Source organism: Poecile atricapillus, chromosome 11 (assembly GCF_030490865.1).
Source record: "Poecile atricapillus isolate bPoeAtr1 chromosome 11, bPoeAtr1.hap1, whole genome shotgun sequence".
Classification (NCBI taxonomy): domain Eukaryota; kingdom Metazoa; phylum Chordata; class Aves; order Passeriformes; family Paridae; genus Poecile; species Poecile atricapillus.
This window is the reverse complement of record NC_081259.1, coordinates 10,424,532-10,452,114: the sequence shown is the minus strand read 5'-3', so window position 1 is coordinate 10,452,114 and position 27,583 is coordinate 10,424,532. Positions and strand designations below refer to the sequence as shown.

General features: G+C 34.5%; 1 protein-coding gene across 2 annotated transcripts; it reads left to right on the top strand.

Moving 5' to 3' along the window:
• FGF7 (fibroblast growth factor 7) lies at nucleotides 1-27,383 on the top strand. 2 transcript variants are annotated; one of them, XM_058846877.1, is made up of 4 exons: nucleotides 1-176; nucleotides 1,092-1,286; nucleotides 24,839-24,942; nucleotides 25,310-27,383. In XM_058846877.1, the coding sequence occupies exons 1-4, from the start codon at nucleotides 137-139 to the stop codon at nucleotides 25,502-25,504; spliced, it is 534 nt and encodes a 177-aa protein (XP_058702860.1). In that variant the 5' UTR covers nucleotides 1-136; the 3' UTR covers nucleotides 25,505-27,383. The 2 variants fall into 2 exon arrangements, with proteins under 2 accessions (XP_058702860.1, XP_058702859.1); XM_058846876.1 differs by having other exon boundaries at nucleotides 38-176; nucleotides 702-1,286.
• Nucleotides 27,384-27,583: the final 200 nt, after the last annotated feature.

Here is a 27,583-nt window from a genome sequence, read left to right as displayed (position 1 = left end):
CGCATAAGCACATACACACCATCTCTCCAGCGTGTTGATTTATGGAAACAATTATAATTCTGGTGGAGTCTTTCTGAGCTGAGAAAGTTTGTAGCTACAGTAGAGTGTCTCATGTTGCAAAAAGGAGACAACAGAAATGGAGTACTTGGGTATCCAGCTCTTATCAACAGGAACAAGTAAGTTATCTGTCCTTTAAAAGATCATTCAACAGTTTCTACTAGCTAATAACTTATCTTTATTTCTATATGCTAGATGCTAAAAAAAGAATTAGGAAATATTTATAGAAATATATTGCTACTAATAATCTGAAAAGGGAAGGAATAAAAACACAGGGATAAAGCCATGAGGTCTGTTTTGAAACCTAAAGTAGAGAAAAGTTACATGATAGATTGTGCTAATAGTAAATGTATAGGCATGAAGTAATCAGGATAATTTTATCATGCATGAGAGTTGAAATGAATCAATAGGAAATTTTTTGAAGGACTTAAAACTGAAGAGAGAACTGTGTTTACAATCAGTGTAAATGTCTGGTTATGTAAAAAGTTGTATGAGCTGTATCTATCGTATATGCATTAGCATATTTTTAAAAATTAGCTCAGCATGTCATGTATTTCTGTGTAGTACTTTTCATTAGCATAATGTATCCTTGCATGTTTGTAACAATTAAGCATAACGACTTACACATGCACCTTTTCTCACAGATCTTTTACTTTCAGTGCAAGCAGCAAATTCAAGTAGTAAAGAAGGTCACAACAACAAAGGTTTTTATAACTTGTGTCTTTAAAGGATATTCTGACTGAAGAGATATTTAAGAAGCTCTTCTATTTCGCCATTAACTATTAAGGAATAACGATCAGAATTCTAGAAGAGAGAGCAATCTCATTTAAATGAATCTGTAACTCATAAAGACAGAAGGCAGGTCGGTGACCTAAGAGCAACAGTCTACTTGAGATTTAATTTTCATTATGTTGTTCATGAACACCCAGAACACTGCACTATAATGCACAAATGGATACTGACATGGATCCTGCCAATTTTGCTCTACAGATCATACTTTTACATTATCTTTCTAATGGGCACTATATCTTTAGCTTGCAATGACATGACTCCAGAGCAAATGGCTACAAATGTGAACTGTTCCAGCCCTGAGCGACATACCAGAAGCTATGATTATATGGAAGGGGGGGATGTAAGAGTGAGAAGACTTTTCTGTCGAACTCAGTGGTATATGAGGATTGATAAGCGAGGGAAAGTGAAAGGGACAAGAGAAGCAAACAACAACTACAGTAAGTAATATTTTTGCTTTTCCTAAGTTTTTTGAAATTTACACATCATTGTTTCCTATTTCTTGATTTACCATAATCTCAAAAGAGTTTTGTATCGTGTACTGACCACTGTGTAAAACAAGTTTTCCAATTAATCATACAGCAGGACATTTGCTATTGATTTTGAAATGCGTCATTTTAAATACTACATTGTAGATCTGTTAATGTATTAGTTACAGCTGGGAACTATTAGCAAACAGAGAGCCTATTTTAACAAGTGAACTAAGGTTGTACGTACAAAAATGGAAAACCACCAATCTCCTCATAAAATACTCCTGAAACATTAAACCACATTTATATAGTGCACGAACTATCTAAAAGTTTGGTGTGTTTGAGTTAACAATTAAAATATAGCAATACTAGAAAGTTCAATGGAAAGAATTATGTAAACTCTTGCAAAATCTTTCAGATAGTTTGCCAAGCCAGGAACAAAATCTATTATAGTTTCTGCAGTTCATTATTACAATGATCATGATGCTGAAAAAATATTCTCCCTCCTTTCTTCCAAAACCATGACTCATCTAGAGAGAATAGATATACAATATTTTATGAAGCTGTACCAAATACAAATTCTGAGCTGGAAAAAGAAATGTTGTATTAATATGTATTTTTCACACAAATACCTATATAATCATTTACATTTGAAGACATCAATTTTTATAGTCACTATTTTTGCCACTTTGTCTTTTGTGTTGTTACAAATGTATTGTCTTTTTAGAGAAACACGATATCTGCTTGAAAAGATATTACTTTATTAAGATGCAACAGGAAAATACATAGAATTATACTGCATATTTCAAAACAAAATTATAACAAAAAGGGAACATGCTGGTTTAGTGTTTAGAGACAAATAAAAGGACAAATATATTTCCAAGAATGCTGTTTTTAAAAGTTTTAATTTGTTGTATATAACAGTGTGCTTTTTATAACAGCAGCAGCAAAAGAAATCCATAAATCAAACTTCAAGAACTGTTAGTGTGTTTCAGCCTACAGCTGAAGCTGAGTGCTTGTTTTCTATCAGAGCAGCACTTTCGCGTGCTACACCACTGGCTAGTGGGCTTCATAATTTATTTCTTTACCTCTTGACTACATTAAGTGCTTGGCAACTTGTGTGGCTAAAACTGCATTGACTAATGTTACTGTTTCTTTTAAAATTTGTTTCCATATGTCTCCTTTCTTCCTACACTATTACATAGTGAATAACCATATTCCTCTGAAAGACAACACATGGCCAGCAGCCAACTAAATTATTTGGTCCATATTCAAGAAGACTCCCTTGGAGTTTCAGGAGGGCATTGCTACAATAGAGACCCATACGGCTAGTTTTGAACTGAAATGCTGTTCCCAGAAAAATCACTGGAAAAATATTACCAACTGTTGAAACTGATTTTTCTGAATTAATGCAGATAAGTGAATACTCACAGTACCCCAATTTTTTTCTGTTATTATTTACAAACACATTATGACAGAATCTAGAGCTGAGAAATTAATTATACAGAATTGCTTTTTTAGTTCCATGATGCTTAAGTAAAATTTCATTAGAAATTTAGTATTATTTCAAATTCATTAAGAGGTTCTCAGTTCTTTGAAGGATGCCATTCTGCTTAAGCACATTAATGACACCTTTAAACACTCTGTAGTGAGCCCATTAGAGAACACCACATCTTCTTGTGCCAATGATGCAGTCTCTTCAGTTTTCTGAACATTTCATGATAATTTAGTGATGATAACTCACTATTACAGATTTCAGAAAGGCAAACTCAAGTCACTAAACCCTTACGTTTATACTGCAGTGGAAAAAATAAAACAAAACAATCATTTTTCTGGTAAATGCAAAGAGTATGAGGATAAAAACCAAATGAAATTGTAATGGTTATCTGGTAACTGATGTGCACTGTAATGAACTATCTTCAAATTGGCTGAAGTACGTAGAAGTTCCCACCATCTTAAATCTAATATTCTAATTTATCTATTATATCTTAAATAGTAACACTCAAATGCTTTTGTTGGACAAGTAGAATAGGCAAATATAGACAAAGAGGACTAGAAAAATGTGAACACTGATAATCTGGATTTTCTGAGAAATCAACTAAATTAGTGTTGTAGAATTATTATAGGAACACTTTTTGTCATACTCTTTGCTCAACAAAAGATGTAAACAGCCTTTCTGAAAATATGCTTATAGCTCTCTACTAAAATCAATAACCATAACGAAAATAATATGAGGGGGCAAAAAGCAAAGCAAACAAACAAAAAACCCAGAAAAAATAATGCTCACCTGGACTAGTACACCTTCCCTAAGGAAAAAATTTACCATTAAAAGTATAAACAGGCTATTTTTATCCAAGTTCTCTGAAAAGCATAATTTTAAAACCATATAGAAGAAAAGGATGCGTGTGTTCCAACATTCTTGTTCAATGATTTCCAGTTCTGAAAGTTAGTAAAAGGTAAATCAAACCATTTCTTAGGATGGAATGCCAGAACTTCTACAGTCAAACTAATCAATGGACATTAAAAGTGTTGCTTGTCCCATTTTATCCTAATTTTCCACTTAAAAAGGAAAAGGAATTCTTTTCCATTTTGAATTCGCCAACTTGTGCTACTAAAATAAAATAAGAAAAAATCATATTTTTACCTGTCATAACTTAGCTTCATAAAGCAAGCTTCCCTGACAGTTTTGTAGATCAAATGAACTACTGTTTTTCAGCCCATGAGGTGTGAAGCATGAATATTGTGAAGAACAAACTTCACATTGAGAAAAGTCTGTAGAAGATAACTTCATCACAACTTTGGCAAATGCCAAAATTCAGAGGTTCTCTTATCAGTTGGGACTATAACAGTAAGAATGTCAAGATGGTGAGGAATTAGGGTCATGGTATTTCAAACTTCTCTAGTTACAGAATAAAAATATATATACACACATATACTATGAAAGTAACAGCACAAATAGTGAAAGTGTTAATATTTCTAAGGTTTTTAGTTAACAGACACTGTATTAAACGTGTATGGATTCAAATTTCATGACATAACTAAATGCTGAACCAAATCCTCACTCATAAATTTTAATAATCTGTATTTATCATTCAATTACTTAAAAAAAAATTAGAATTTAATTGTTTAATTAAAGAAATACATGTCTGCTGTCTCAGTGCAAGCAAATTGCCAAATCCTGTTTACAAGTGCTGACCCTGTTAGGTACCAAAGAATATGGTTCTGTGCACATTTCAGAAAGCAGTAGAGCCTTCTGGTGGACATAAAGGTGATAACTCAAGAGTGAACTAATCAAATCAGAGGACAGTGATCTCCACTAAGCAGGGGAAATCACTTTGCACCTGACAGCTTTGCTTTCAATCTGAAAACGAATTGGCAGAGTGAGAACTGAGAGTCACCCACAGAAAAACTAAAGCAAGAATTAGGCAGCAGCCAAGAGATTAGGTCACCCAGAAAAAACTGTCATTATCCATAAAAAAATTTCTCTTTGACAAAAACTTACTATAACTTGCCAAATCCCGAATCGTTTTAACAAAAAATACATTCTGCATCTTGTTCAAGGAAAATAATCTAAGTGGGCACACAAAACACACTGTTTGAATTCATGACTGTAAAACATGAGATAGACTGAACAGATTTTGGAGATAACAAGCTACCTCTTGTTATCTCTTAATAACTAACTCTTAATCTTTGATAGAAAAATAAATCACTCATCACTGTTTACTCCTTCCTTCATTGGAGTTTGTGTTTCAAAATTTTGCCAGATTTACTTAATTTTGTTCAGAAAAAAAGCAGCAAAAATCAGAGTTTGTTTTGACTCTACTCAAGAGGTTTTTAAACTAAGACTAGATGATGCTTTAGGATTTCCATGCTCTGTTGCCTTTGGAATCTCATTTTAAAGACTTCAAAGGGTCTCTTAGTTACTAGAAAAGCCTTCCCGGAACCTGAATCCTAAGATGTCTGATCCTATCATATTCCATGTGTGCTCTAAACCCAGAAAGTGCTTATTTCCTCTTTTTTTTCAGTGGGTAAAGCCAATAAAAAAATATGTAGAGAAAGTAATTTAGTGAGATCTTGATATGAAATGGCTGAAATCTTGATTACAATTTTATCTTGGAGAACTACTTCTATTTTGACTAAAATCCAGCAAGTCAAATTTTTCAGCAATATTAAATGAACTTCAACTCAAATGTAAACCCTAATTGCTGACAAAATACACTTTATACACATCTTAATGGTTAAATATTCCAACTTGCTTAGAAATCAGAATTACTTCCACTACCATTTTATATATGCTTCTTAGCATAAAACAAATGTATGTATAAATTTTATTTCTGTTGCTTAAATACATATTACATAGAGAGCCAAGCAGAAGATCAGGTATTTCAAGGCAGGTATTGATGGACCAGATTCAGTTAAGGGTTATATGTGCTCCAGACAAACAGAAAGTCAGTCTCTGCAACTGCATTCTTCATTTTTCAAGAGGTTGTTGGTTCAAACAACACTTTGGTGCCAGGAGAAGACAAACCTTCACTAACATGGAAGGGGCTCTGCATCACATTGGTACTCTGGTAATCTTTTCAATTATAACAAAAATATTTAATTCAAATGGAAATCTATGCATATTCTCTCAAAACCTACCCCACAACACCAAGGATGACTTTCTCTCCCACGGTAATTAATGAAAACTAATACACCAGATTCCCCTGCTGCCTCTCCAGCTCTGTCTGGCACTGGGGTACCCTCAAGTGTCAGCCAACAGAAAGATCTATGCCTATCCCTCAGCCTATATGGCATCACAAATCCTAGGTTTTCACATTCAACTGCTGATGAGTATGGGTTTTAGCAAAGATGCAGATAACAAGCAGCTGCATTATACTTGTCTTAAAGCTTCTATTGACTTTTTTGGTGAATGTAGTCTTTGGGGAGGTGAGAAGAAAGCAGGGTGTGAAGCCTTGAATGATTCCAGCAAGATTCTGCAGTCTCGCGTATCAACATCCAGATCACTGCTCAACTGGCACAGTATAGGAGGGGTGCCACAAACACAATTGAAACTGTTAACAACTTCTGAATTTACCTCCTGAATCTTCACCACCTTGTCTATTCTTAGATAAGCTGAAAAATATGTGTTAAGCCAGACAGTAGCAGTTTACACTCACTTTCTTCTCACTCTCATGAACAAAAATGATTGCATAAACTCTGTGGGGGAGAAATCAAATCTCTGGGCTTAGCTCCACAAGTTAACATACATCAACAGGGCCATGCCTACCTGGGGGAGCTTCAAAACTGAGCTAACATCAGTCTGAGCAGTGAAAAAAATCTGAATCTATCCACATTGTCCTCACTGATTCCTTTGACCTTGATACACCTTCCTAGTTCAGCTGTGACTCGTCCGTTTTTCTGTCTCTCTCAATACTGAAATTTATCAGAAATGAGAAATAGTGCATTTTTATAGAATGATCCATCAAATTTAGCAACCAACTGCAGAAGCAATTACAGGATACATATAAAGATAAATTGTAGCTCCTTTTCCCCTACAGCTTTCCCTACCACATTGTTTACTATTTCTGAATCTTTAAAAAATTCAGTGTTGTATCATTAAGTATATTATTGCTCCATCCTGAAGAAAATGTGCTGAAGTGGCCCTGACCTGAGACTCAAGAGACTTGAGGCTAATCCAGACTTGTAAGCAATTTGCTTACAGACTTTGGGAAAATTCTTCAAACTCTATGAAACACAGTTATTCACCTCTCTGGAAAGGGCTTTAAAAAGTATTAGCAAAAAAACTTCCAAATCACAAAATAATTGTGTGTTAATATTATAAATATTAAATAATTTGATAATACAACATTAATTGACTAATAGAAAATGAACTAGAAGTCCTGAAGTCAGTAGCTAGACAGAAAAACACAGAGCTCAGATGAATCTTAAAGAAGCAATTTCCATACCGGCAAATAGATTTTGGTATAAAATTTAATTCCTTATACAGTCTTGCAAAACAAAGCCTAAATCCAGATATTCCCCTACACAGTTCCCAACTTTCTGTATTGTTTGAGTATCTGAAAGTGATTGTTTCAGATTTCTAGGATCCTGGAATACAGAACTGAGTTGGCTTTCCTCTCCATCTTCCTTAAAGCTTAGGAAGACCAAGACCAAGACATCCTAAACCATATAATTACACTGTTCCACACTACACGATCTATCAACTACCAGTATATTTTGGAACACATTTCTCATCAAAACAGAGTAAGTTTAGGCAAATGTAGGCTGTTGCTCTTCATGGGTGGCACACTGCTTTCGTTGCATAATTGACTGTCTATGACTATATTTGGCAACTGTATTTCAATTGTCTTGTTTGACCTTTGACATTATTTTTAATTCTGGATATGAAAGAAAGATCAAGTTAGCCTTCTGGTGTATGCAATTTAGAAACATTATTAATAAAAAGTTAATAGTGAAAATTTTTATGGCAGTAACATAATAGAGGTTAACAATCATAGCACTGAATTGTCACATTTTAAAACTTTCATAACACATGACATCATTTATTCAAATGGAAAAAATTCTTTTTAACAATTGGCGTTGAAAAGTTAGAAGTGAATATTCAAGATGTGGCCCACAACTTCATGAAAACACACCAAAGAAGCAATAAAAATACCAATGCAATCAATAGGCTCTTTTGACTATTATTTAGCTTTTTAAACAAAGAACAAAGCAGGATGAAGTTATTAAAGGGTCTAGATACTCTGTTCAAAACACTGAAATCTTCCTTCTGTGCCCAGTTTTTCAAAATTAAGCTCAGTCAGAATACAGATAGATCAACTCAAAACTATAAATGAAAACAGCAAACATGACCATTTCATGGCATTAATAACCACAGTGACTTCAACAGAGATCAACACACACCACTCATCTCCATCTCTTCAATAATGACACTTTTTCAATACTCCCATAACTTGGAGGATTTGTTGGGGTTTTTTTTAAGGTGTTTCCTAGCATTAGTCCTTCCATTTTTGGTAAGCTGGCTTGCTTCCTTTTAAATGTGTCAACAGACACTGGGAGGTGCTATAGACTATAAAAAGGTGATCAGACTTGTCCTTGGCTATTTTGATACCTTCAAAATTTCAATATTTGTCTAACTAGAAGATAATGCATTACAAAGCAGAAAAAATAGCCCCAACTAAAAGTTAAAAAGAACCATATTTTCCTTCATAACCTGTGCTAATTTTATATGTTTTGCTATGACCTTTTAATGTCACATGGGATTTCATACCTCAATCAAAAGTAAATGTTTACAGAAAAAAAAAATAGATAACTTTATGATTGTTAAACAGAGAAATTCTTTTAGATGAAGATACATATTATCTAGAGCTGAAAAACAGTGGAGGGAAAAAATAACCACAATCAACATCAAATTTGGAAAAGGCTGTATGTGAAACCATGCTGCAGTCCTGAGCTGCTCAGGTGAACTGGTGCCGTTGTTCAGTGTCTGTGTGCGCAGCTGGAATGCAGTGGCAAACGTGGAGTTTTACATGCCAGGTGTGTGGAAATGCTCACTGCAAGAGCTTGATGGCTTCTTGTATAACACATTCACAACATTATATGGTGATGATAGACTTGCCCTTTGAGTCTACATGAACTGCAAGGGTGGCAATGTTCAGGCTCTCTAGCTAGTCACCAAGCAGATGGATTTGGGAGAAAATGATCTAGTCAAGGGAAGAAGGCAGCAAAAAGTGGAGTGATTCCATCCAGTGTTTGTGTAGTTCCTTGTGAAAACAAGAGCTGCACTCCCTGACACAAACTCTGAAGTAAACCAGAAAGGATAACTGAATCCTGGAGAGTGCAGTCAGTACTAAACACAATAGGAAACTGCAACTTTCACCAGCTCTCAAAAGCAACTTCAACTCCACCATGCTAATTTATTTCCTTTGGAATAGCCCAGGCAGCTTGGGGACTGCACATAATGTGCAAGATGATACATAGAAATCCAAGCAGTTTTGAGTGCTTATTAGTGACACTTTACAAGGATTTAGGGAACTAGCTATGTAAATCCAGCACTGAGTGATTCAAATAATGAAACTTGCTTGATAGAGTTCCCTTACAACAAGAGGGATTTATTTTGTGGGAAAGGCCAGCACAAGATCTCCCTCAGCAGCAGCCCTTTATGTTTGCTTGTGGGAAAACTGCACCTGAGAAATCCTGAAGCCATCACAGCCATGTCGCCTCCCAATGCTACAGCAGAACACTACCTTTACGTAAAGACAGGGACAAATACCTGTGCTCAAAGTGAGATTCATCCCAACTGAATTCCACACACAGAAGTAGTGCCTGCATTAGTTCAGCACTATCTTAGCAATACCATAATAGAATATAGCACAAAAAGAAACCTCTGCCATGTACAAAGCACATCTCTGACCACATCTGAACCGCAAGCGTGACAGAACTCAGACAGCACTCTGCCTGCAAACATTGCTACTGATCAAAAGCAAAATTGTATACAAGTACTTTCAAACTAACTGGTGACAAAAAGCCACGCTTCCCGTTTAAATAAGCTTCACTCTTCTAACCAAACTTCTTCCTTTTTTTTACTGAGCATGGAGATTCTGCTCAGTATTTCCAACAAAGACTGGAAACCAAAACCAAATAAAAAGGTACATAATTCCCAGGGCAAGCAAGTTCTTTAGAGCACTGTAAAACACTGCATACCAGTCAGACAAAAGAAAGAAACTTCTTTATGCCCAAATTATGATTCCAAAAAGACCATTCATCCACTCAGGAAACAAAATACCACCTACCACATCAGGTAAGGGACAACACATGACCTATGGAGAAAACCCTAGCAGGAAATGGATGGAGAGCCTCTTCCCTGTAAGGAATCCTTCTCTCCTAACTACTGGCCAGCTACAAGGGCCTGGATCTGCCCTTCTTCTTCTCATTAGTATGTAATCTGGTATACAGGTACTTTGAGTCTCTTGCTCTGTTTTGCATCCTGACACCCCATCAGTACTGGCATGTACTGATGTTTCAGTTTCAGAGCTGAGCATTCTCTCTGAACATTTGCTTCAGCAGCCAGGGAAGTTTTCTTATTGAGGCTGTGAAAGACAGTCTGGCATGTTCTCCTACCTTACTAATAGTGCAACAGCAACATATTTGGGTGAATTTGTGTTGGACTTTTTAGTGGGTATTTATTAGTTCAAAGGAAATCAAATGTTACCTCAATTTTGAGAGTAGCCTAGGGAGAGTCCGCTCAAATTATAAAGTAAATGGCAAGAGTCCTAGGCCATTTATACTTGTCCCTTTAAATGCCTTTTTAGTTGAGCAATGAAAATAACACAGCTATTAATAAAACTAGCTTTTAGATTATTATACACCAATTTCAATCAGAATGTTTATATTAGGAAACTGGCGCTCAGCCTCCTTTACCAAATATCAAACTAAAATTATTTAGCATGCCTTCATTTCTGATTGCACCCTTATGTGACTTGGGAAATTCAGTCTATATTACTGAAGAGAACTATCATGCAACAAAACTAAAGAAAAAAAAAAATTACCACATCTTTCTAGGAAACTATTACCACATATTTCGCAGAAATCATGCTCTGTTGATTTTTTAGCTAAGTAATCCAGTGTTTTGAATTTGAATTCCTCTAATTTAGTCATAGTCTTCTAGGACACATTCTGATGAAAACTTCTGAAATGGCACTTTCATCCAGAGGGAATACTGGAATAAAAACCAGTCTATACCAAAACCATAAAACTATCATTAGACCAAAAGCAGAATTTTCAAATTATTCATAACATCTAAGGTAAACCCCCTCTAATTTAGTTTGGTGATGAACAGCCTAATTCTGATCCAGGGAGATGATTTAAGAGAAACTGATGAGTAACAATGGCTATATCATTTAAGCAGAAAATGATCTAGTGATAAAAGATATACTTACCATAATTATAGTGAGAAATTCTTGGAGAATTATTCAGAACTGTTTAACATTTGAAATGGAATACACTCCTATGTTTGTAAAAACAAGACTTTTCATCTTAGATAACAAAATATTCCGTAAACACAAATATTCCATAAACACAAACACAGGGTCCTTTTTACATAGGATTTGTAGACAACCCAGAGACAGTTCTTTAATAGGGCTAACAAGCACTCAAGGGACACTTCATGTTACCTTAAAAAAGGGCAATAATTAAGCCTAAACCCCACAACATATATATGGTGCTTACATTTCTACATCACTTTAGGTGGTACCTACAAAAATTTGCAAGTTGCCACTGTTATGTAACTGTGTGAGAAAAAAATAACAAAACCTGTGTTTTCTGACTTTGTCCTAATCATTTGTAAATTATAATCTTGTATACATTAGATACAGGTATTTTTCTCCTGCTAGGGCTCAATTAAAATCATGACTGCCATTACAAATTTTTTTTTTCTTTTTTCCTCTTTGCATCGCTGTTCACTGTTTTCTGTCTGTGATACAATTTTGTTTAGTCTATCCTTATTCATCTATGAGAAAACTGAATAAATATTAGTTTTCTACAAATTATTTTTCACAATGGATTACCCAGATTCCAAAATTAGAATGCAGGTGATCACCTCTTTTAAGGAGATGTAGGAAAATGAAGAATATTTCTGTCTGTATACAGCACTGTAAATATTGAAGATTTTGGATCAAAATTTATTATATTGTCTTGTTCATACTTCAGCAATGCAGTTCTGGGTGTTTTCAGCTGAACTGAGCTTAGAAAGGACAATTGTTTGTTATAGCGCTTGTCTCCTGAGTTTACCCTCCGACACCAGACCCGTCACAGCAGGATGGTTCCTTTGTTTTCCTCTTAAGAGCTATCTGGCAGCTGCACCCAAAACTAGCCTCTGTCAGTGGATTCCTAAAGAATTCTATACACATCATCTCTTGTAATCACATGTGCTGCAATCTACATCACAGGTGGTATTGTACAAAAAATTTGGATTTGAGCCCTGTCAGACTGTGCCATATTTGTTTCATTAACATCGATTTCTTTTAAAAAAAAACCAATTCCCTCTCTGTGTGCATGGTATTTGATTGAAATAAATTCTCAGCAACACAGAGATGTAATCAACATAAGAAAGTAATTGCCAAGAAGTACAGCATTAGCTCTTTCCAACAAAAAGTCAAAATATGGCTTTTCTATTCATACTGACTTAGGGATGAACTATGGAAAACTATCACTGATGGTCAAAATAGTTACTGTTGAAACCAAAGAATATTGCACAGCTGTGGAGGAGTTAAGTTACTGACTAGTGGAAAAGCTATCTAACCCTGTGATTCATTAGGAAAAGTTTGCTCAAGAGTTGAAAGACCCATATTAGGAAAGACACAAATACATGCCATTTGTAAAAGTCTGGCTCTACTGAAATCAGTAAAAGTTTTGTTACTGATTCCTATCCATGGCTGAGGAGCTTATTTAAAAATATGGCAAATAATCACTATTGCCTCTGCAAATCCATGTGCTTTTACTTTAAGATACCGTTTCATAACACTGGTAATAAATACTGGGCATAAAGAAAAATTAAATTCCTGTTCCACTATTAATCTCTTCCTCACTTTCAAGTCAGAATGACTTCTCTATCTTACCAATATCTATGTAGGAGTAATACACTAAATATATCAGAATACACCCAATTTAGGATACTCAACTCAAAAAATAGTTAGCTATCACTTTTCAATATATGTGCAAATTTGTATTTATGTATGAAAAATATAACTGGAAGTTTATTCAGGTTTTTCTGACCTATATTAAAACCACAGATTCATATTTTTATACTGACTAAAAACTGATAGCGTTATTTAAAGTGAATATATGTTCAATAGTAGAAGTAGAATCTCCTTCTGTAATTTTTCCTACCATAGAACATTTGCATTTACATATGAATCAAGAATACATTGATGCTCATGGGGGAATTAAGGTGGCGCAAAAAGACGAAGTTAAGAACAGCAGAATTACTTTGTTTCATTTTGTGTGGTAAGAAACAGTCATCATCTCAGTAAACTTGGGTAGTGTTTTCCCAGTTCTTAGCTGCAATACAGCTGAAGTTACAGATATTCTATGCAAAGAAAGAAAAGATTTCTTCACCACTTTAAGTGCTTGGAATAGCCATAATTGTTTCAGTCAGAGCAAAAAGCATAGCAAATCCTTTACTAAGAACAGGTTTTCTTTATACATTTTAGAACATACCACTACGGGCAAGCCCTGTGCTCTTTTAAATGTACACTCTTCATGGCAGTTCAAAAATTTCCTGCTAAGTTCAATGTTATGGAGCCACTATTCTTTTATGTTGCAAACACTAGGAGAGAATACTACCATAAGGAGTAGAAATTATTATAAATACAATGCAGACTCAAAAAAGGCTGTCAAACTGAGTCTGCCAATCACAGAATTATGCAAGCTTAATGCAAATCCACCACAAAATAAAAATATAAGAGCTGCAAACCCTTTATTTTCACATGCAGAGTCTGCTACCCAGTCCAGATTTTTATAATAAAACCCCACTAACCATTACCTGAGTCATTTAACTTTATAAACCTATGGAAGAAATCTCATTTCACTCTGCTTCCTTAAAACGAATATTTTATTCTTCCCTGCTTGAACAAGGTCCTTGTTCAAGCCCATTACTGAAATGAATGTTTTCAAATATCTACAACTCACAGACCAGCTGCTTCCCAGATTTTAAAGGGGTCCATATATTCTGCTACAGGTTGATTATATAGTACTTCTATGGAGCTTATCAAAATTTCATGACACTACCACATATAAGAAAAAAACAGAAAAAATTGAAAAGTGGAACATTCTCAAAGGCCCCTGACTGAAGCTGTTCTCTAGTGCTTGAGTGGTATGAAATCTGCCATTTGTTTCAAGGTCAAGAGAAAAGTATGTCTTTACACTTATGCCAATGCACTGCACTGCTGTCTATCAAACAGGTTGGTTGATTATTGTCAGAGATGGAAATTTGGAATTCTACCAATATAACAATATGGATGCCAGAATGGATCTGAATTTCAGTTATTAAATCCTTTAACAGATTGGTCACAGATATCTTTATTATAAACAGTCACTGTATAGTGATACAGCAGTACCTGTGCCCTTCGAAAGCCAAGAAAATGAAATACTGCAGTTTACAGGCACAGGAGAGCACACATCCTTCCTTAGGCAGCTCAGGGCCACAAGAAAATTTCCTTATTAAAAGGAAAGATAAAGGTAAGGCAAAGGCAAAGGCAAAGGCAAAGGCAAAGGCAAAGGCAAAGGCAAAGGCAAAGGCAAAGGCAAAGGCAAAGGCAAAGGCAAAGGCAAAGGCAAAGGCAAAGGCAAAGGCAGTGAAGCAGTTTATACCATATTTTACCTACTCCTCAGATTAATGGAGAGAATACTTTGTGTAGGGTTCTTGGTGATAACACAGAGGAACAGTGGGTAAGAAAACAAGGCAGCTTTCTAACTTCATAGTTGGTTCCCTCTAAATATCTTTAGCTAATATAAACTGATAATTTAATTAAAATAAATATAACTGCGCTGATTCACACATGGGGATATAAAAATTAGACCAAAAGCAATGGGAAACTGGATTGTGTAGAACCAACAATATACTAAAAAAGTGTTAATTAAAGTTAATTAAAACATTTAAAGAAATATCATATAATTTGGCTAATCCTATGCTGTATTGATTGTTCCATACTTATTACTTAGTCCATTACTTTTTCACATTACTATGACTGATAACTTTTCATAACGTAACATCATACTATTCTATCATGACACACTGGAATGTGAGTTCTGGAGCTCTGATTTCTACTTTCAGGGTAACGAGTAACTGCCACTGAAAAGTGAGGCCACTACTATTTAATGCAAAAAAGGCAAAGCACAGAAAGGCTGTGGACTCTAGAAAATAGGAAGTGTTTACATTATTCTAGTTGGAAGAGTTTTCTCACTGACTTCCTGATATTATGCACACGGACAAAAAGTAAGAGTGTGCATGGATATTGTTATTACCAGATTCAAGATGGTTAATACCTGATTTCCTCTACATCCTGGCATTTGCAGTCAAAACTGAAAGGAAGTCCAGATTTTCCAACTGGTCAATTGAGCTAAATTTAAAAAGGCAGATTAAAAATCACATAAATAAATACAGAACAAAAGAGAAGTATGGCTGCAGGTCTTAGTCTATTTGATCTGGTAATAGCAACTGGTCCTGTAGCAGGGGAACAATTTTCTCTGCTGATGCTGATGCTGCTGTTTTCCTCTGTTTTGGTATAGAATTGCAAAGAGAGATAACAACTAAAGAGAACAACTGGATGACATTTACAAATATCTGGTCATGTAAACACAGGTTTCAGAGTGCTGCCTGTGCGTAAGGGCAAATACTCTACTGATATCCCTATAGTCAGGTTTCCAGTCAGGCTTAATTTTAGCCTGGTAAAAACAGTGTGTAATTAGAAGGAAATTAATTTAAAACAGTGTGTAATTTAGAAGGAATGACCAAGCTATTTGAAAAAACAACAATGGTAGGATAATTGACACACATTTTGATCCATGTACTGAGTAAGATAGGAGAAACATCTGCTACAAAATCCTAATTTATTTATCAGAACTTAAATAGATTATTAGATTGGTTTTGATTTTTAGGGTGGTTTTAATTTTGACTTTCTATTAGTTTATAACTTAGTCTCTGGTCTCACACAGGTTTTGAAAGTTTAACTAAATCCAAATTATTTGTCAGCAGCAAACCAGAACAATTTGAGAGGCCATACATATAAATATATGTCCAGTAGTGTTTTGAAGGCAGGAGTGAGCCAGCTGGTTTCTATCAATTCCCACTCTGTGAGACATCAAGGGTTTAGTAAGACTTTCTTAGCAGCTTCTTGCATTTTGTACCTTGGAAGGAATTATGTAGTGCCTGCTCGTGTTCTTCTAGACACTGTAATTGATATATTCAGATATCCAGCTTCAGCTGTTCCTGCACAAAATAGCAGATTTGATCTGGAAATGGAACCAAAATCTCTTCAGTTGGGTAGTGCTTGCCCTACATTTTACATAACTACTGAGAGTGGGAAAAGATGTCTCTCTTCAAGAGGGACTGCAGTGTTTATGACTGAAATGAGCTTTTAACTATGTGAAACAAAATTTTACTGTCTGAAGTTTCAAACCATTTAAAACTCTTTGCTTCTATGCCACAGGCCCCTAAGGATACCTTCAAGCTCTGGAATACTGCAGCCACCTTCATTCTTATGCAACCACTTTCTGAATTTTACTTATTTTAAGTAATTTGGGTTATTACCTACTTCTGGGACCATTTTCACTGTTACAATGTGTTGTACTATATATATGTAACTGACAACACATTGCAGAATGTCATTATGATCAATCTATGGGTGTTTAATATTTACTTTTAGTGATTTGTCTCAATGATAATTTTAAGTTATCCTCAAAGAACACAGGAAGGCAGTTCTAGACTCAATTTGTCCCCAGAATATGGCTCTGCTCCTCTTGTCAAGCCTGTTCCTGGAATCAGAAAAACTGCCACAGGAACAGCTGGAGACAGGACAATACACAGAACAAAACAGCAAGGCCCTGAGCTCAGGGACTATTTCATACAAAAAGAGCAGATTCTATGTTGGATTTATTTTTGTCCCATTTAGCTGAATAAATCCAGTACCCCTTGCCACATTATACTGAGGCTGATTTTGCAACTGCCTGCAGCCAGTTCATACAGGTGATATAGAGGAAATGCACCTGGATTTAATGTTCCTCAATTCAGAGAATGAAATACTTGTACATGGGAAAGGCACGTTAACACGCAGTCCCTTGTTCTTAGAACAACAGAAAAAAAAGTCTTCCACAGAAATGACATGACTAATTTTATGTCAACTGTGATCACTAACTCAGGAAAGGGGAAAGGAGCAAACACAGCTCCTTACCAGAGGAAAACAAAAAATAGCACAGCAACAAAAATTTTTAAAAAAAGACAAAGTAATCTATTTAAAGACTTTTGCATTATGGAAGAATTTGAAAAACAGGAGGCTGTGGTCTTATGTGGAATTTTCCAAGTTCAGATAATCAAAATAGCTGTAAACACTGAAACTGAATTTAGGAAATTTTGCAGCTATAGTTGGATATATCTTATTTTGCTGTGAAAAGCTAAAAAAAACATTTTACATTTACTTTTGGTATTTTAAGACTACATTCTGGAAGTCTGCAAAGCTAGAAAACATCATTTATTCTAGTAAAATTGGCATGAAATATTTAAATACTAGAAATAGCCTTCATCTGAGCTGTAGGGAAAGCATTTGCTATACAAGTTCAGCTCTAAACTATTAAATCATTAATTTTATTACTGCTTGGAAACAATTACATTTTGTAAACAGTCATTCCACTCTTTTTTTCCATTTTTCATATCAGTAAATTATTAATGCTGTAATAAGAGAGCACTTTTTCAGACTGAGGATTAAGACTTGGATTTTACATGACACTATTAATTCTAAAAAATAATATTATTCTTCATTATAACCATATGTTTAGCTTCAGGGCAATTTTTATTGGAGGGAAATGTAGTTTCCTGCAAAAATGAGAAATGACTACATGCTGTCTAAGAGGCTGATCAAGAAAATATTTATATAAAGCAGTGGAGATCAGCAAACTACAGGCTTCTAATAAGTTTAATGAGACATTCCCAAGAGAAAGACTGCCTGGGGCAGCATGTTATTCAGTTGTTACTATGTACTGCTATTCACAAGTCACACCTCTAAATTGAAAAGCTCCATAACTTTGCAATCTACTTCAGTGAAAAATGTCACACCCTTCGGTTCTGAAGATCAAATCAAGAGAAATATTGGAAATAGAGTGGTCTGAATAGCTAATGTTCAAAAGAGACATACACAGAAGGCTGCAATTTAGTCAGAACATTCTACACCTATTCTTACTATGTCACAATTTTCAATGAAGAATGAAGCATTTGATTTTAAAAATTATCTCCTATCTCACCAAAATTAACACAGAATTAATACAAAACTGAGGCAAAACAGGTTGTACAACAAGGAAAAATACTTGAAAATTTTAAGGTATTTCTCTTTAGCAATTATTCATTGCAACAGGGTCACTGAAATTCTCACTACAGTAATTAGGGGAGGTAAACTTTACAATCAGTATTATAAACTGATGAGCACTGCATTATAGTTATTAATTCACTTTGAAAAATGACTAAAAGTAGGTATTATGGATTTTATTGTTTCCCACTGCAGGGATGGGTTAAATTTAAAGTAAAAAGGGCAGTGTATTTCCAGTCAGTCTGGGAGTTCAAACCACACTCTTCACTTCACACTATAGGATCAGCCATACATGGTTGGAAGGGCAGATTACACATTCGATGATGCATAAGAAACTGTGTAAATACTTTGAACAATGCAGACTTAAGAGTGGAACTTGGCTTACCCCTTCCTTTTCTGTCATAAAGGTAAACACCCACAAGTCCAAGTACACATGCAAAGAACAGATCTTGTAAGTAAAATAACAGCATTTCTAAACAATCATTTTAGTTCCCTTTTTCTATCTTCCCTCTTATATTTGGTGCTTATCTTGCCTTTTTTATACTGTTTTGACAGAGTTATCAAGTTAGCAGTTTCTTTCATAAACCTTGCCATGGCACATCTTCCATAACTAACTTATCTGTCAGCTGTTGAGTATCACCAGGACGATGGTTTATGATAAAGTTGTTGCATCTAGCAATTCATGTACCAATTAGTTTGTATGACTGGAAAACAGTGGAGAAATTTATGGATAAGGTAATGTCAAATAAAGAAAATTTTAAATGAAAATCTAACGGACTATAAAAGATAATAGACTTCTGTTTAGCACTTAGTTGATTTTATTACAGTATGCCTCCTGGTTTTGTGTCTAATGAATTGGAAAAGGGTAATTAAACATCAGCTACTTATGCTTAATCAAATGTTCTGTACATGGACAAAATCTTGTAAACAAATTTTGCTTCTCGAGGAAGCTGAACAATGTGCTGCATCAAGTCCTCCAGGAATATCTCTCTATCGTTAATCACGTTTCTGCGCACAGCTACAATTTTTCCTGCTTGGAAATTACACACAGGACAAACCCAGGAATTTTGAGTGCTTTGAGTATTTCTCCATAATATCCAGATGTCTGGCACCTCACTGAAGCAGTAGCTTCAACTGTTCTAAAAATCCTCAACAGGTCCATTATTTCTGTGGAGATCATTTTTACAGCCATATTCATATTTGAAGTGCCTCAGAGAGTCTATACATGCACAGCAAATGCATGCACAGATACAGCAAGAAGCCCCTGAAGAACTTTTTGGCCTTCTATGCTGTTTATAACATAAATCAAAATTCTGAGTATCACAAGGAGAAGACAGAAGAAAGTAATAGTGAATGTATGTACCAATTTCTTTTCTGTTAATTAATTGTTCATTAAAATAATATCCACAGACAGAAAATTCCTGGGGTGGAAAAATTCCATGCTTTGAAAGGCATTATAACATATACCTGTACATTTTATTTCTAATTAAAAAGATTATGAAGAGGAGTTCTAGGACAAACCATCCAGGAAACTCCTTCATTCTTTTGCTAAGGAAAGTACTCAATACAAATGCAAATTCTAGTTTCTATGAATTTTAATTTAATAATAGGGAAAAGTAAAAATTAAGTCATATTACAAAATATCTTAAATCAATACCTTTATTTGCAGTATTTTTTTTATTGTTAGTTTTTATATTTGAGAGAGAACGAGCACACAAATTGTTTTACCTAAAAATTAACTTCAAGATGCATCCATTTAAAAATATTAAGACTCAAAATAACTTAAACTGCACAAATACTTTGCAATGTAGACACTGTATTTAAAAAAAAAAACAGAAAAATATTTCTATTTCTAGAAACAAATTACGTTCAGAACTGTAAATAAAAATATTCATTTCATTGATAAGACTTTTCTGGAAAAACATTTAAGTGTAATTCACCAGCTAATGAATGTATTTACTGTGCTGGCTTAACAAATGCACACACATACCAATAACATTAAGAAAGTTTTCCAAGACTGACCATCATGAATAGTATTTTCTGGCTTTAAGAGGCACAAACATTAACTTATTAAGTGCCAGAACAAAAGAACAAATTACATTATATATCATTAAACAGTGCCTTCTAAGCAAAGGAGACAATTTTCCTTGGCCTTGAATCATTTGCAAAGGTAATTTGAATTCATATGTATGTGCTCCAAATTCAATTAATGAGAAACACAAGTTAGTGAAATTTAGAACTTATATTTTGTTTTGACTCATTTTCCATCCAAGTCTTTTCTGCTCCTCTGTCTCTATTTAAGATTTCACATACTTCTCTTTTAAAGACAATTCTGCTGAGGAAAGTGTGTTTCACAAACACATTCCTCACAAGTGCTGAACTGTCAGTGCCAGCCTCCCTACTCCTAAAAATCAGCAACAGACTGCCTTTTTTCAACTTCACTGCACAGAGAGCCACAAGAAAGAAAGTGCTGTACACATCATATGTGCTCTCACAACACATGTACCTGGCAGAACAGAAAAGTACCGGGATGAAATTGCTGTCAGCTTTCTGAAAAATGTAACGGATGTCAAAATGTCTCTTTGAATCAATGTCTACAGAAACTGCCTCTGGCAAGCTGAGGAGCAGCAACCAGCAACCTTATGTGATAGACAGAGGGGATACCTGCAACACATGAACTGTCTGGAAACAGAGTCAGCTGATGAGGGACTGAACACAATGTGTGCTTCACAGAATCCTCCTGAACAATCCTGGCACACTGGAGCAGTTCCCTGGCATGTGAAAAGAGATCTCCTTCTGTGGTTCTGCTGCCCTTCTGCTTCCAAAAGCCTGCCAGGGTTTATACCTGCCCGTGGGATCTTCAGGCACGAGCAGCACTTACTGGTTTCCTTACAGCTCTCAGGAGCCAGAGCTGCAATTGCTCTTTCAGCCTCTTAGCTGATAAATGACTAAAGAGAGATGCCCTGATTTTGCTAAATCACAAGGCTCTTGCTACTTAGTTAGAGACAAGATACTGTTAACTAAGGATATTATGGGCAAGCACAAAGAAACTGCCTATTCAACTATGCCTACATACTGATGGAAATTAATAGAGTCTGCAAACGGATGGTGTAGCAATAAAAGCAGATTTGTTTTAACAAATACAACGTCAGTGTGCTGTAAAAGCAAAAAGAAGTCTAATGAATAAAAGGAAGATGAAAATTTTGATTTGAAAATATTAATCAAATCAGAAAAAACACTTAATATCAGGTGATAAAAAAAAATTATCAAGTACCACTTGCCAGGAACAAATCATTTTAAGTGACAATGCTCCATTTTATATCAATGATATAATTAAATGTCCATTTTTCTACCCAAATTTCCAGCCTGAGGTACTGTCCTGTCGTTCAGGCTACAGTTATGGAATAATTCTAGACATAAAAGTGTCTGTTTTTGAGCAACTGTCATTCTAGACCAGAATGCCAGGAACCTCACCTCATTTATGACACAAATTTTCTCCAAAACATGATACTTCACCCACTAAAACTGTTGTGTCAATCTAAAAGCTTGTTTTGTTTCTTTTCTACTTTTTTTTTTTTCCCCCCTCTACTGGATATCAACTGTGTGTTATTTACTTTGCAGCAATGGGTTCCAAAGACTGCTGCCACCATCCATAGGCATCTTTTCTGAAGAGAAACTATAGCTCATCTCTGCTGAGTGTATTTTACATACACCAGAGGAATTTCAGCTCTGCAGGAAACTTCATTCACTCCAGGAATTTTAAGCTACATTTGATACACTGACCATATAACCATATAAAATTGTTTGGAATTTCATGCTGATTTTATAGAAAGTACAGTTGTTTTCAATTTTGGATGCCCATCTCTAGGTTGTTTTTTTTTTCTTTTCCTGGCTTCAATCTGATTTCTTTCCCAGTTACTTAGTGGTATATTCAAATCTTCTCTTAAATCTCTTCAAAACTTCTCTGGGGATGCTTTAGATAAAGCAACCGAAGAACATAGTTTACATTTTAATTTTTAAATCAGGTATACTTGAGCTTGGCCTTCTGAATTTTTCCTCTTCAACATCTTATTAATTTAAGCATGCACTTAAAGTAATTTTGGTTATTAGAGTATGAAAAGAGTATCTCAATTAAACAATCTATGTATAAGAATTTTCTCTTTCCCATCCTAGCTTGGTGACTTTTTTCCTTTCATGAATAGATATTGAAAGGATTAAACCCCTTTAATTCAAAAGAAAGCATGTAAGAATAGACCTGCTCATTTAAGACAAGGAAAGATATTGATGTCTCAACTGTGAACAAAGTAGAGAAATAAGTACCCCAAACCAAAATAAAGTAACTCCAACAAGTTAGTATGAATGTCACAATCTACTTCAGGAAAAAAGAAAACACTAAAAAAATAATGTAAAAATTGTAACAGTAATAATATTGCTTTGGACAAAACCTTTTGGCATTTCCTCTTTTAAAGTAGTAAGATTTCTCACTACTGTAACTTCAGCCAACATCAGCTTACTCAAGGAAATCTCAATTTCTATTAGCATGAATTCTTTTAAAAAGCAATTTTGAATCTTTCATTTTTTAAAACTTTGTATAAATAGAAAACTCAAACATAGGTTTTTTTTAAAAACTCTCCTTAAGTTAATTGCCAGCAGAGGCAAAAGAATAAATGGATATAAGCTGTCACTGAAGAAATGCAGATTGCAAATTACTACGAAGTCTCTAGCCATTAAAATAAATCAAACTCTGGAACAGCCTTCGGCAGAAACACTGGGGGCAAAGAAATAACAACTCCAATTTAGTATTGGCAAAGTTTATGAAAAGAGAATTATCTGATGCAATTCCCAGGCTAGCAGAGCAGTGGACTTGATGACCCAGAGATCCCTTCCACTGTTATGTTCTTTGCTGGGCTAAATGCAGATGTTCATCTGTTTTTTAGCCTCACTGTGGTTTTTCTAAAGTGAAATTTAAATGAAAGTTAATATAATTTTTGTAAGTTTCAGTTACAAATTGCCCTTTGTTAGAACTATTGCTAAGCCTGCAGCAGGGTGGAACTTGTCAAAGAATTCTAAAAGCTTTACTTAAAAAAAAGCTGGCTTAGCATTATAGGGGAGTAGAGAAGAATAAATGCTCTGACTTCAATGCCCAGCACTGCACACACCATGAGAAGAAGGAACTGATCTGCTAAAAAAAATAGGAAGAAAAAAATATCCATATGTGCTAGGACTGATACATCAGTAATATGAAGGAGAAAAGCAAAACAAAATACAAAAGAAAGGAGAAGAGGATATAAAAAAGCATAGGGAAGGAGAAATATCACAGATATTTAGTGTCTTTCTTAAATACTTAACTAACGAAAACCTATTACCATGTGGCTGTGAAAAGTAAATGCCAACTTGAAAGGGATAAAAAGGAAATGTTTTGTTAAAGAGGAAATTCAGGTGATAATCTAACGCATGCCTCTCTCCCACCTCCCTCACTTGTCTCCCCCATGCTAAGCTCTTGCAATTTGCCTCGAGTTGGCTGCCTTTGAAAGACCCCGTTTTGGGGAAGAGTCACAGTGCAGCTGCAATGACAGAGTTCTGTCAGTGACTCAATATTGAAAGAAATAGCTCAAACTCAGATGTATAACTCTAAACTATTGCTTAAGATAACAACAATAATATTTAAGCTTGAAAATAACCTGGTTTTCCTTAATAACTTACATAATCCCCCTGCATTATTTTTTTTTTTAATTAAGAAAGGAATATTTTTTATGTTGCAGGTAACTTGAATGTATCACAGGGACTACAGAAACTACTGCTGATACGTATCACTGAGATGAAAATAAAGCAGTTTATAGAAAACAACACTAAATGTTTTCTGGTTTTGAAGAAATAAGCTTTCAGGCCAGCCTTTAATGATTTTCAAATACACGTATCTTTACAGCTCCGATCAGTCATAAAAGCACACAAAGGTCAAGCAAATACTTTATCTTATTTAAGATACTGTGGTCTGTTTTGTATCACTCGCAAGTTCTAAGGTTTACACTCTTTCAAGGGGATGATACTGCTACACAAGACTTCAAAATAAAGGCTTTACACAAATTCTGTGAACCTTGAAGGCTAACTACATATTCCAAATGAAACCCTGCTCCTGATAAATTCTAAGCTACATTGATTTTCTGAAAATAAATTACTTATACTGACATCACAACTTCAGTACAAACTTAAAAATTACCACCATTACAATTTTAAAGTGGCTCTATGCAGACATGATCACAAAGAGGGAATTTTTCAAGTCTAGCCCTTTCTTCACATGAATACACATAATTTTTCTTTTTTCCATGAATGATTGCTGCAGATTTTCAACAAACATGGAAATATTACAGAATATTAGTTCAACTAAACCTTCTAAGTTATCTGGAGAACAACCAACCATTTTACAGCCCTTACTGTGTACCTTTGCAGGTATTCTAGAAATCCGAACGGTGGCAGTTGGAATAGTGGCAATCAAAGGAGTGGAAAGTGAATACTTTCTGGCAATGAACAAGTCAGGACGACTCTATGGAAAGGTAAGGATGCAAATTGCTCTTATGTGTACATCCCTACAATCTTAGAGGTATTTTGAGATGTAGCATTTGTACAGTTCTTTATAAAACAGATTCCTAACTAAGTAAAATGCATTTTGGACTTATCCCATGCACCTCATATTAGACTTTTATGTCCATCTAAAATTCAATTATTAGGTCTTATATATATTTTCAAAATGGAATAGAAAAAGCTACAATATTCAAGACTCAGATTTCAGAAGTCAAATTTATTTATTAAAATATTCATAATAAGAAGGGTCTGTCATGCATATTCTTCTTCCATCTTCCCTAATCCAAGTATTTAAAAAGACACTTGTATTTACTTTATTTTATTATTTACTCTCAACAGAAAGTATGCAACGAGGACTGCAACTTCATCGAACTGATTGAAGAAAACCATTATAATACATATGCTTCTGCAAAATGGACACACAAAGGAAAGGAGATGTTTGTTACACTAAACCACAAAGGGGTTCCAATGAAAGGTAAAAAAACAAAGAAAGAACACAGAGCATCCCACTTTCTTCCTCTGGCAATATCCTAATCACAAATGATCTATAAAGAACTAGTTCCAGCAGGAAGATTAATTTTAAGAAGACTGACAAGATACCAAAAGAGGCTGGAATACTACTGAGAAACTGAACAAGCTGGACTTGCGCATTTATGTTTATTTTTAAGAGACTACATGAAAAAGATTTGAAAATATACACAAAACCAGATTTACTAACTAAAAGTTGTAAAAAATTCTAAAGAGTTGTACAATCATTATCTTAGTCATTGTAACTGGGTAGTTTCTTAAATTAATTTACCCTGAAGAATAAGTCATTACTTGATTATCTGATAATATTTTATTTAAAAAACTATCTGCTTCTTAAATATGGCTGCTATAATAATAATGAGCAGATGATAATGTTGTGTAAAATATGTCAGACTTTAAGGCTGCTGGAATGAGTTGTCAGATTATCAAGTCAATAGAAATGTGGAGGCTGAGCAGTATTTTAAATACTTCCCCCAAGAAACTGATATCCTATACATAAACTATATGATCAAAAAATATAATCTTGTAAATGTTTATTGTTGTATTCAGATAAGAGAGTTAGTTTGGAAAAATTAAGTTTACTCTAACACAAAATGTTCCTATCTATTAATGAAACAAATACCTAATGCTGCTCTAAAAGATGTTTCAAATAGTGTATGTAAAATAAAAATAGGAATAAATAATGTACTTCATCTCACTTTTCACAAATTAACATTTTATATAACAATGGAGCAAAAATTCAGACATATTAAGGTTTTTTAGGCAACATATCCTATCTTTTGTATAATTCCTGTTAGGGCATACAGCTTTCAATATTGTTTTTCCATTCTTATACATGCTTTTTCTGTTGTTACAGCATTAAACTTTATTCTAAGTTGTATTTGAACTTTATTGTTTTAAGTTATTTAAATGTTATTTATAAAAAAGATACTTATTAAGCTGCATCTGTTTCATATGCTTTTAATTCTAAAGGAATAACAAAATGGTCTGGCTGAGATGCATGAATTTTTTTCTGTGACCAGACACAAAGCCTAGTACACAACCCTCCTGCCAACATACATTGGATGGCAGACAAAAATGACAGCCTGCAGCAAATCACACAATGGACATCTCAAAAGAAACAATGCAAAAATTTGAAAAATCTATGTCACATACTCTTGGTAATTGAATTACCGGCATGCTCAAAGTTATGCCAGGTAAAAGAAGGTTACAGTTCCAGCAGGCATTGGAAATATTCCTCAGATGAACCTCCACTCACAGATACAGAAATGCGTGCAAGCATGAGGGACTAGTTTCAAACTACAGCTCAAGTCACTGTGACCTGATGAAGAAAAGACATCCTAATTTTCTAGCTATGAAAGTGCTCAACTAAGCCCTACCTGACTTATGCATTATATCATTTAATTCAGTTTTGCTACACTTTTTCTTGGGTTTGTGATAATTGCATTTAAAGATCACCAAAAAACTAGCTTAAGCAGCTGACATGACAGGGATGGAGTCAAGCTAATTAAAAATGGTCTTAAATGCTCTGCATGGAATAACAAGTGTCTAGAGTTAACCATTTTTTCCTACATGAAAATTCCTCATTTTAAGAGCACTCTTAGAAAATGGCAACAGTTTCCTTTGACAAATATTTATTTTTTAAAAAAATCTTGTTTAACAAATAGTGCCATTTGAAAATAAATTATGATATTAGCAAGTCAAAAATCAAAGAAGATATAAACAGATCCATGCAAAAAAAATTGTCAGTACAACTCTATCAGTAAACCTTCACTGTGCTTTCACTAGTTTATCACTTGTTCACTGAACACAACAGGCTGTGCTACAAAAGAAGCTTTTTTGCTGGTACCTCTCTGCACTACTTATATTTGAACAGTGAAACAGAGTTCACACTTATGATCAACATTAACATACTAGAAGTTTCTATATCTAAACTAGGTTAGTGGAAGCTTTGAAATAAAAATGAAAATAAAAACCCCATTAGGATTGTTTGTGTTTAAAAGCTTTACTGAAGTTTTACTTAATATGTATGTGCACACGTTAATATATAAATATATATGTAAAAAATCTTACAACCAGATGCAG